Source organism: Eucalyptus grandis, chromosome 6, assembly GCF_016545825.1.
Source record: "Eucalyptus grandis isolate ANBG69807.140 chromosome 6, ASM1654582v1, whole genome shotgun sequence".
NCBI classification, from domain to species: Eukaryota; Viridiplantae; Streptophyta; class Magnoliopsida; order Myrtales; family Myrtaceae; genus Eucalyptus; species Eucalyptus grandis.
The window spans coordinates 16,541,270-16,552,491 of NC_052617.1; the positions used below are offsets into that span (position 1 = coordinate 16,541,270).

Sequence of the window (11,222 nt, forward strand, 5' to 3'; positions counted from 1 at the left end):
GACATGATAGCATATCGAGAATTCCAATCATGAGCATCGACGAATATTTTCAAATAAGGAAACAGAATTTTCGCAAATCAAAATAGATAAGATTTTCACCTGATTCGAATATCGGCTTCCGAATTCCAATCCTCAAACGGCTACTCGCGAAGCAACGTGGTGGTGCTCAGCAGGGCTCACGGGATGGATACCCGCCAGGGGCTCTGCGTGCAGCTCCCGAGAAACCTAGAGAACCACAATTGGGAGATGCTCCAAATTTCTATAAAATAAGTGTACGAAATCCTCCCTCCTTTCAACGCATATGCCCTCCTTTACTCAAAGGACGTGTGCCCTTCTCTTGTGCAAATGTTAGTGACTTGGATGCTTGCCGAATGCCTCCACTGAAGACTTTGACCGAGCAACCCTCTCAGGCCACTTCTACACATTAAAAGAAATAAGAAAGTGGCATCTTATACGTGTAATGGGTATGAAACCGTGCCAAAAAAATCTGCAGTAAAAATAAAGAATAGAACTTTGCAGGATCGGTCTCGATTGTATGGAACCAGACACGTTGCTGCAGCTTGATGTGGCCCAACCAAGGTTACTCGTCGTGGGAAACTCGCTGGAAAGACTTGCAGAAGACACGCTGGGCCGAGATCTCGCTTGGAATTGTTGGGACTTAGAGCGTTGAAATAGGTTCAGCGGTGGCTCGAACTCGGACCTTCGCGATTGTCACAACCAAACGTGGGGCGGTGGAAGAATTTGGCTTGACCTGGGGTGCCCCTCGGCGAGACTCGCAAATCCGCGTTGGCTTCAGCTTGGATTAGTGATCGAGGACAAGCTTCTGAGGACCTGCGAAATAGAACACAGCGATGCTTGGCTAGGTTTCTTGGTGCTGTTCGTGGGTCATGGTGCTGCAGGGGAGGTGACTGGATTCAGTCAAGGAAGACCTGCAATAATAAAAATTCAAACGAGAGCCAAATAAGTGGATCGGTGGAGGTCTCGGGCACGTCAAGGACGCTTGGAAAATTTTCTCTCATTCCATGTTGATCTCCAAGCATCGCCAAGTGGAGCTTTGTTAGAGCCGCCAAAATCTGAACGTCGTGAGCTTTCGACCTTCGTCATCGGAGGCTCCTTGGCGTGTGATCATCGTCGAAGGTCGCACCTCGGCTGGACAGCAAATCGTCATGGATTCTCAGTGGTGAAGGCTTCTCGACAGGGAAGCATTGACTATTTATTTTCTCTGGACAACACCCAGAAGAAGACAAATCCACCACTTAGGCTTATTTCACCAAAATCTTGGTACTTGTTTTGCCTAAGGACTTCGGGGCAACGAGAGATGCAGCTCGGACTTCAGGCTCGCGAGTGGTGGTCACAAAAATCTGGCGTGACTTTCACGTATGTGGAGAGATATTGGCCTTGCTGGACATCGGCGAATCCATCGGGCATAGATGGAACTCCACAGGAGTCTCGGTGGCTCTAAAATATGATGAAAGTGACTCAGACGATCCTGAGTTGTGTTGGAGAGGAGCTTGCCGAGACCGCTGGACACTCCTGGGACCTCGACCTGAGGTGCGTCGCTGGTGGCAGGACTCTTGATGGATCAGCAATAGCGACGTGAGGGTAGGCGTAGTGGCGAGGCTACGTGAGGATTGCAGAGATAACAAGGTCACAGCCGCGAAAGGGACTTGGCCGTGACTTCTCGTCTTTCTCTTTTTTCTCAGTGTGTGCGCGAAGCCTCCCCCTACATACGGCCGTGTGTATCAATATATGTGGCCTTCTCTAAACCCTACGTATGTTTACTTATTTATAGGGCACGGATTAGGGTTTTTAAATTTTCCAAATCCATATCCACGAATATTTCTTTTCGAAACGCAATATTTGTTTTTTCCAAACGTAATATTTGTCTTTTTTATTGAAATCTCACAAAGATAAATCCGTAAAATATCTCCGAGAATACGGGCTTGTACCGATTGCTTTTCTTCGTGGGCTTGACCGACTCATCAACTTAAAGTTTCGAACCATCAATTCAAATCCATCCGTCACCGACTCAATGTAAATGCAAATAAAAAATAAATGTACCTAAAACTATATGCTATGCGATTAACTACTTTTTTAGGGATAAAATTAACCCCTAATTTTTTAATATGATAAATGTCTAAATGGGTCGCCAAAATTTAGGGTGTCAACAGTATGAGACTTCCGTTCTTGCATAAGTTCCTACAGATTTCATGGACTAAAATTGTATCTAATCTTCTTTTATCCACAACTTAGATCTCATGGCAATCCTTGCTTGTGTCCTTAAGCCGCAAATACTAAGCATGATTATAAGGGCATAATATTCAATTATCATCCACAACTAGGTTCACAAAACTTGAACTCAAATCTTCACTGAAAAGAGAGGGATAAGATATTCAAAATATCATCTACCATTTTCGACGGAATAAGCAAGATGAATTGGTGAAGGTGGGAAGGGTGGGTGAAATCCCTATTGCAAGTCGACTTATGCTATGCATAGTGTCAATCAATCGACTTATCGACCTTGTGTCCCTAGTTGATTGACACTATATAGGCACCCTTTGCTAGCCATCACAGTCTCACAAAGGTTGGCCACCAGTGGAGGAAATATGCAAAAAGAAGAAAAAAAAACCTAAAGAAAGAAGGAAAAAAGGAGAAGAAAAGAAAAAATAATATATATATTTAAAAAAGCATAAACTTAGAAAATGGTGGTGTGACACTATTTCAACCTTTTTGTCAACACTGCATGTTACTCTGATTTAGAACTTTTTTTAGTTTGCCTTGTGCAAGATGACCTGAACACCATACTGTGGCTGGAGGGTGATCTTAGTAAGAGGGGAATGCGCATAGGATGGAGAGAGCTCGAATGTGAATTGCTGAAGTATCATGGCGAGCGCCATCTTCGCCTCCATCATTGCGAAGTTCTGGCCGACACATATGCGAGGGCCCCATCCAAAGGGGAAAAAGGAGACTTGGTTCTTGGTGGCCTTGGACACTCCCTCGGTGAACCTCTCTGGCTTGAACTCCTCGGCATCCTCGCCCCACAGTTCTTTATCATGGTGGATGAGGAGAGTCGGCATTGAGAGCTGGACTCCCGCGGGTAAGGTCAGCTTCCCCAGTTTTGTTTCCTTGGGAACCTTACGTGCCAGTACGACCACCGGTGGATAGAGCCTCAGCACCTCATTTAAGATCATCGTGACCTGATCACAAAAAATCCGTAGAAGTTGTCATATGGTACAAAAGTGGAGTTAGGAGCATCTACATGATTATGATGCCCAAGAAAGATTACTGCAATGAAATCAAGGGAAGGTCCTCTGCATCTAACATCAATTTTCACGAAGAGAAGGGATAATATTGTAATTTACACACAGAGGTTATAGGCTCTTGTTAAACTTACAATCTTGAGGTGGCTCAACCCGTCGAAGTCAGGTTTTTTGCTTCCAAAGGTTTGAAGCACCTCCTCCCTAGCTCGGGCTTGCCAATCTGGATGCACGCTCAGCAAGACCATGGTCCATACTAGCAAAACCGAAGTGGTCTCTTGTCCGGCTATGTAGAAAAGCTTACACTCCTCAATCACATCGTGAAGGCTCATCCCGGCATTCTCCTTCATGTTTGACTCCAGCAACAGCCCCAGCAGATCATCGCCATCAGCTCCCCCTGCCCTTATTGCTTTCTCTCTTCTGCGGACGATGTCCATGAGCAGAGCCTGCACTTCCTTATCTATGTTCTGCATCCTCCTGTTCATCTTAGTGGGAACAAACCTGAGAAATATTGAATAGTTGGATTTTTTGTAATGCCACGATCGTAAGCCAGAAGCTCATTTAGATTCAACTATCTCATGGATGATGACAGATTTACCTCCAGCCCGGGATGTAGACCGATTGAAGGGCTTTAATCGCGAGCAAGGCTTGTTCCTCCTGAAGTTCAAAGATCCTTTTGCCTTCTTCAAAGCTACTGCCAAATGCTGTCCGAGAGATCACGTCACGGGTCAAATTTTGAAGGTCGACCCACGCGTCAACCTCACACGATCTCTCCTCTAATACTGATTTCTCCCATCTGTCGACCATTTCAGTGCAACTCGAGTAAAAAGCGGGCAACATATGCTGCAAGAACAGCCAACCAATGCAAACAAGGAGTTAAAAGAAAATTCCTGTGAATCAATGTGTGAGGTTCCATTTATATGAGCATAGTATAGTTTTAGGTACCTTCAACTTCTCCATGTGGAATGCTGGATTGATAATCTTCCGGTGCCGAGCCCATTTCTCGCCCTCATGGTTCGCAAGTCCATCAGCGAGCAACTTCACCAGGGCATTGGAGGCAGGCTTGGGATAGTCATATATCTTCGAGAATATCTCCTTTATTTGTTCCGGGTTCGTTATGTTCACTCTTGGTATTGGGCCCATCCATGTGAACCAGTCTTTGCCTGCAATGCATCCAGCAAAATAGGTGGTACATTGCCAAAAGAACCATTCAAATTACAATCTCAGCTACTTTCTAGGAATGCATGCAATCGGGTGATTTAATGAATGTCAGCAAAATCTTATTAATCTCATTAACAATTGGCCTCATTTATCTAAATAGAACATTCTACACTCGCCAGTCGTCTGGACTCCAGACATTGGGCCTTTTTTACTTACGTTTTGAAAAAGAAAAACTCACTTATCTGGCACAAGCCATGATTGGTGGGACATCAGAAACTCCAGCCACGAAGGCCAGAGCGGGTAGCAGAGATCCAGCCAAGACTCGTTACCCATTATCATCCACATGATTTTGGTCCCCACTTAATCGTGAATAGCTTGGTATCTTGTGCTTCTATGGTTCGAGTAGGGACTTGTCTCTGTCCTATGACAATGACTTTTGATTCCCTCAAAGCAGGTTACTTATCTTAATTGACATCCATGAATCCTTCAATCAGAATGACTCTTGATTTTTAGGGTGATCAGCCAAAGTGGGCATAAGTCTCGCCAGTCACATAGCAGAACGTCTCTACATATTAATCATCCATCGGTGTACACTAAATTTCTTTTCAAATGACCGAGGAAATCATGGTCATATACGACTTTTACTTAAAGTATGCTATGCTCTTGGATGATATGGTCTTTGAATTGTGTGCGTGTCAAAATAAGCAAGAATTCAAATCTTTGAATTGTGTGCATGTCAAAATAAGCAAGAATTCAAAGACTTGAGAATATTACCATCTTCGGTCGCCAAAATTCAAAACCGGAAGCATGAATGGCCAATTAAAAGGGCAGTAGATTCAAATGTTTGGAAAATCAAAGACGGCATCGACCAAAGGAAGAAAACAAGTGAGCTTTAACGAATAAGAAGATAAGAGTGCCACGCAATGAGAGTATGAAGATGTGCATACCATAGGTTTGGAAGGATTGATGCAAGAAAGGCAAGAGACGAGGCTTGATGTCATCGGAGACGGCGATGGGCTTGGACTTGGCTTCCTTGAGCATCCGCAAGTTCTCCTTGAGGTCGCCGAACAGGAAGGTGTAGGGTTTGCCAGAGAGGCCTTGCTGTCTCAGAAGCCTCTCGAGCCTCTTCGGCCTCAGCCACACCCAGTTCACCGCCCTCCACGCCCATGTCGTCAGGACGGCCAGAACCGTTGCTAGTGCGATTGACTGCATTGAAACCTCCATCTTTTCTTCTTGTGTGCGCGTGTCTATTTGTCTGTATGTGGGTGGGAGGGAGGGGGGAGGGAGGGAGGAGAGAGAGAGTGAGAGAGAGGGGAGAGTATTCAATGTGTTGATGGAATGATGATGTTGGGAAAGGTGTCGTGTTTATATAGCCACAGCCCATTATATCCGTGGGTGTTGGCCGAGAAGCTTCTTGACCTCGACCCAGGATGGATAAAAAATGAAAGGAAAACAAAAGGATTACCCAAAACAACGAGCAATGAAAATCTATTGTACGGACGGACGAGTGCGGCGTATGTATCAAACCGAATATAGATCAACGAAAATGGTATGTCTCATTTAAATGGTATCATATTTTGCAGTTCACAAAAGTGATAAGATCTCTTTTTTGCTGAAGACGTGTTTTGAGAAAGGGAAGGCATGGAATTCATTTTCTGTCCATGTTGTAATGAAATTTGAAATACTTGTAGCTAATACATAATTTTGGCAATAGTGTGTAATTATCAGCAGTTTATCATCTCCTAACATTTATATGACAATAACTTGAGTGGTTGTAGATAAAGCGAGGGGTTTTCCCCCCTTGGTTGTTTTCCAGCTTTTGTTCGTTTATTGGGTGGATTTTGGCTTGTTCTGGGGACAAAGGCTGCATGAAGTCATCGTTGTTTTGATCAGACAAAGAGGGACGAGGAACGAGTTTACGTGTTTTTTCCTCGTTCGCACGGTTATATACGCGGGTTTGATTTAGTTTTGCAAGAGCATAGAGAAGAGCTTTTCTGTAAGTTTTTTTTTTTTTTTTATCATGATATTGACTGATTTTTTTTTTTTTTTTTTTTTGTTAAGGATGATATTTACTGAAATTCTTAACTAATATTTTCAATTTTTTGGAATTAGTTAACTCTATTCCATGTTCTAAGAAATACTCATTCCACATACCATTTTAAGGCTGGTTGATGTTTCTCTTTGGTGCAAAAGTAAAGTAGGGAGACGATTTTGTTTTCAATTATAATTCCGAAGTTATTGCATTGGAGCAAATAACCAGGGAAGGTGGGATTCCTTCCAGAAGTTCACGTAATTTCCTGGTTCTTCCCGGACGACTCATCCTCGTCGATTTCAAGGTTACTCTTGAAATCGTCAAATTGCCTTTCTCATGTTACACCTCCGCAAATGGCCTCTGACGACGAATGTGTTTGTATTGGATATGTCCTTAATCGTGTTTAAAATGAAACTGATCAAAGTTGTTGAGTGCCCATATGGCTTTTCAAGTTTATCTATATATTTATTTTTCAAAGATTTAATTAATAACTTGTGAAAAAGTCAGTGTATCATTGGATGTAAGTTATCTTCATATGAAGATGGTCCAACCTCAACATGATCTTCCGCATCCTCATATTATAGTTCGTCGCTACCCAAGATGCCTCGTTGAAGGTCGTCGGCGACAAAGATTATCTCATTTGAGGTTGTCCAACCTTTGCAGAGGAATGATGATGATGATAAAGAAAATGACGACGACCCTTGCACAAAAGAACTTGCAAAGGCAACAAAAAGACAACTACAGCTCCATTTGTTCCTTGAAAAATTAATGATTTGAAAAATATTTTCCTATAAGTAATCATTTATATTACTTAAAAGAGTGAATGTATAAAAAAAAATATTTTCATTGTTCAAAAAAAAAAAAAAAATCGAACATAAATTGTTGTCACAATGAAAACTTTTTTCATTGTCTAGTTTTTTCAAACCTCGAAGTTAGGTTACACCACTTAGTGTAAGCCGTGTAATTTCATAAATCCATTTAGTATATGAATTTTGGTTTCTCTAACATTACTTCTTCCAAAAATAGTCAAAATCTGGGTGACCATGACTAGTTACATTGATGATTTTTTCTCCTCCCAAAATAGTCGAGAAGTGCGACCAACCTAGCTATATCCTCTGGACAATATCATGAGATCTAGCTCTTATTAAAAAAGTATGGGTCGAAGATTATGAAGAGATCATTACTCGACACCACTATCGACTTATTGATTTAGGTAGGCAAGTCCTTTAACATAACCCCACTGAGGTGCGAATGGTCTTGAACCTATATGTACAAAGCATGATGCACAACATACTAATAAGCATGTTTGAACCCGCGATATTGTGTTTGTACAATGCTAGCTCCTGCCGTTAAGCCATCACCAACGAACGATAGTGACGTCCCTCATCAAGTTATCGCAAATATGATTTGTAAAATTGAAAGAAAAGAGAAGGAAAGTTGCCATTTATTTCTTCTATAATACATGAATTTGTTAGAGTTTGTTAGTTGAAAATTCTTAAAAATTGAGTAATTTTTCTTACTTTTCTATCAAAGATTATTATTTAAAGTTTAAGGAATTATGGAAGAATTAAATGTGAACTTACACATCAACATAACATTAATGTTAAACACTTCGAACATTTTGCGTTATATGAAGTCAAAAAACGTATGCATTAGGATTATAAAATGCCAAAAAGTAAAGTCGATCCAAATAAACTCTTTGACTTCACTCAATATGAATGTTTATAAATTCTAAATTTCTCTTAATTGTAAATTTTTTCTTCCATTTTGTTAATGAGTGATCAACCTCTCATGGGAGAACATACCAAAAAAGTCATAAACTAATTGCATTGGTGTCAATTTAGTCTTAAGACATTTTCAAATTAGTACTAATTTAGTCTATTCTACTAATTTTGGTCAGAAATTGCAGATGTGGACATCAACCATCATATATGGCACGATTGGTGCTTATGTTGACATTTTTTAATATATTTTTTATATTTATATTTTCTTTTTCTTTTATTTATTTATTTTTTTTCCTTATTTCCCTCCATTAGTGGCCAGTCTCCATGATGGTTGGCAGAGGTCACTGTTCATTGGTGAGGGTAAGAGCCATGATGCCCTCGCTAGTCATGGTTCGATAGAGGCTATGGCATGAAGTGAGACACATCACACAACACTTCCATCTCCCTATGCTCTTCATGATCTCTAAAGTTGCAAATGCATTTATGGTGCTTACAAGGGCCTATCTAAGTTTGAACGCATCAGCAATTTTGTCTCTTGTCTTTGGCTTCCTCTTCTTCCTCCTCCTCCTCCTCTTTGTCATCATTTTGTTGGCACTTCCTATGCTAGTATCTGGTTCAATTAGAGTGTGATTTTTTTTTCTAGTTTAATTCTACTTGTATTTTGCTCATTTGCCATAAGAGAATGGCAATGGAGAAGTTTGAAAATGGAGAGTAAGAAGTATTGGCCATTGGTGATGGTGAGGGGCCTCATCCCCCTGCCCCCTTAGGGCAAGGGCTGGGTGAGTGTCCCTTCGCAAGCCAAAGGCATAGGCGACCTTCACTAGCCATCACAGAGGTTGGCCACTCACGAAGGGAAATATAGAAAAAAAAAAATGAAATGAAAGAAGAAAAAAAGAAGAAAAAATAAATATTTTTTTTTAAAAAAATAATTAAAGAATTATAAGAAAAATGTCTATGTCAGCATTGATTGTACCACACAAGACGGTTGGAGTCCACATCAATAATATTTAATTAAAATTGGTTGAATGTATTCAATTAGTTTCAATGTGAAAATGTTTAATACTAAATTAATACAATTAAAAAGTTTAGAGATGAATTAATATCAATTTAACATATTTAAAACTTTTTGGATGCAAGTATGTCCTTAAATTATTTCGTCTGAACTCTGGGATGAGGAAGAAAAATATTTACTTAGGAATTAATGGGCCTTCTCAAGTGGGGAAGGTATACTCCACTACATCCATTTTTTGGGTGTTTGAGGAATTGGTAGACCAATATAATAACTGCCTACGTTGATGAAGTTGGAAAGGGTGGGTGAAATCTCCACTGCAAAGTCGACTTGTGCTATGCATGGTGTCAATCAATCCACTCGTTGACCTTGTACCTATGGTTGATTAACACTGTAAAATTGACCTTTGCTGGATATCACAGGGGTTAGGCCATTGGCAGAGAGAAATATGGAAAAAAAAAAAAAAGGCAAAAGAAAGAAGAGAAAAAGAAGGAAAATAAAAGAAAAATTAATAATTTTTTTTTTTTTAAAAATATATAAATATCTATGTGGACACTGATCATATAATATTTATAACTTCTTTATTATTATTATTATTATTATTATTATTATTTTTCATCGATCTTCTCAAAATCATTTTTTGACATGGCCCACCAAATGGATGTGAAACACGAAATGCAGTAACATCAGATCGGCTCTGACATTACGTTTCTCTTGTGGCGTGCAGGATACGTTGCATCGAGTCAATATCAAGAGCATTGGCAAATCTCCCCTCGAAACGTCATCACTTACGTTTATGCGTTTTCTGATTAAGACAGTTAAGAGGAAAAAAAAATGAAAATCGTGCAACACAAATCTATAGGAGAGCGCGTAGTGGCATTCGGGCAAAGATTAACGAGGTTAAGTGCCACTTTGTCAAAAGTGGTTTGACGATAACTTATCATCTAATCTTGTTAAGCAGGGAATTCTAGATTCCTCGACTCATTTATATTGCATATGACGTTGCCAAAATACTCCCCTATGAATGGTGCGCACTTGCACATCCACAAGGCCATAACCTCATAATTGAATTTCACTTGGATAATATGTAAAAGCAACATCTAGGAGTGCGGATTGCCCTTTTCTTATCTCAAGAAAACATTCATGTCCCCGTCCTATTCTAGAACTGATGGCATGGAATGAGAGGAAGATGGAATAAAGAAATATGAATGAAATGAAATGGCATATATATCACGATTCTTATAGTTGTACTAATCAACAAGTTGAAGAAAATATCACGATTCCTTTTCTTGTGCTTGGAAAATTTTGAAATGAAAAGTAAGGGTTTTGGGCTAAAGTACATTGCAAATGTCAAGATTTGGTATGGATGAACACTTAAATGCCAAAAGTTCCAAAATATACACTTAAATGTCACTTAAAAAAAATCGCAACATTTAAATACCAATTACAATGAGCTTATTGGAAATCCAATGTGATATTAATTTAATAATAAAATTGGTTCACGTAACTCGTTGAAATGCCCACTTAGCAATCATTGTTTGAAACAACATCGTCTTCCCTATTCGCTTAAGTACCAGTCATGGTTAAAAAAGATTACTTAAGTGTCAAGTTATGGTGTAAGTGATTACTTAAGTGCCACTTGCGATTAAAAGTGACCACTTAAGGGTTAAGTTTTGCAAAAAGTGATCATTTAAGTATAAAAAACAATGTCGTTTAGCATACTCTTGGTGTCTATGTGGTTAATCCTTTCTAGAAGAATTGCCATGTTAGTAAAAATTTTCGCTAGAAAAAGCTACGCCAACAATTGGGCAGGAATTTCTTGTCATTGGCACTTAAGTGTCCATTTCTTTTCTTATTTTGGCACTTAAATATACATTTTGGAAGTTTTGACACTTAAATGTTTACATGTGTGAAATTTTGATAATTAAGGTATCCGGCATTCAAGGGTTTTGAAATGTCTAAAATGTCTTTAAAATGGATAATGTGCGATAAAAAAAAGGGTACACCTGAAATTGTTGTATGTAATTTTTTTAATGTTC

The 11,222-nt window shown here is 39.7% G+C and overlaps 1 protein-coding gene across 1 annotated transcript; it reads right to left on the reverse strand.

Moving 5' to 3' along the window:
* Window positions 1-2,349: 2,349 nt before the first annotated feature.
* Window positions 2,350-5,891, reverse strand: LOC104448622 (cytochrome P450 72A15). Its single transcript, XM_010062474.3, has 5 exons — window positions 5,366-5,891; window positions 4,203-4,420; window positions 3,856-4,100; window positions 3,395-3,758; window positions 2,350-3,197 (listed from the first exon to the last, which is right to left on the reverse strand). The coding sequence occupies exons 1-5, from the start codon at window positions 5,640-5,642 to the stop codon at window positions 2,769-2,771; spliced, it is 1,533 nt and encodes a 510-aa protein (XP_010060776.2). The 5' UTR covers window positions 5,643-5,891; the 3' UTR covers window positions 2,350-2,768.
* Between the last annotated feature and the right edge of the window lie 5,331 nt (window positions 5,892-11,222).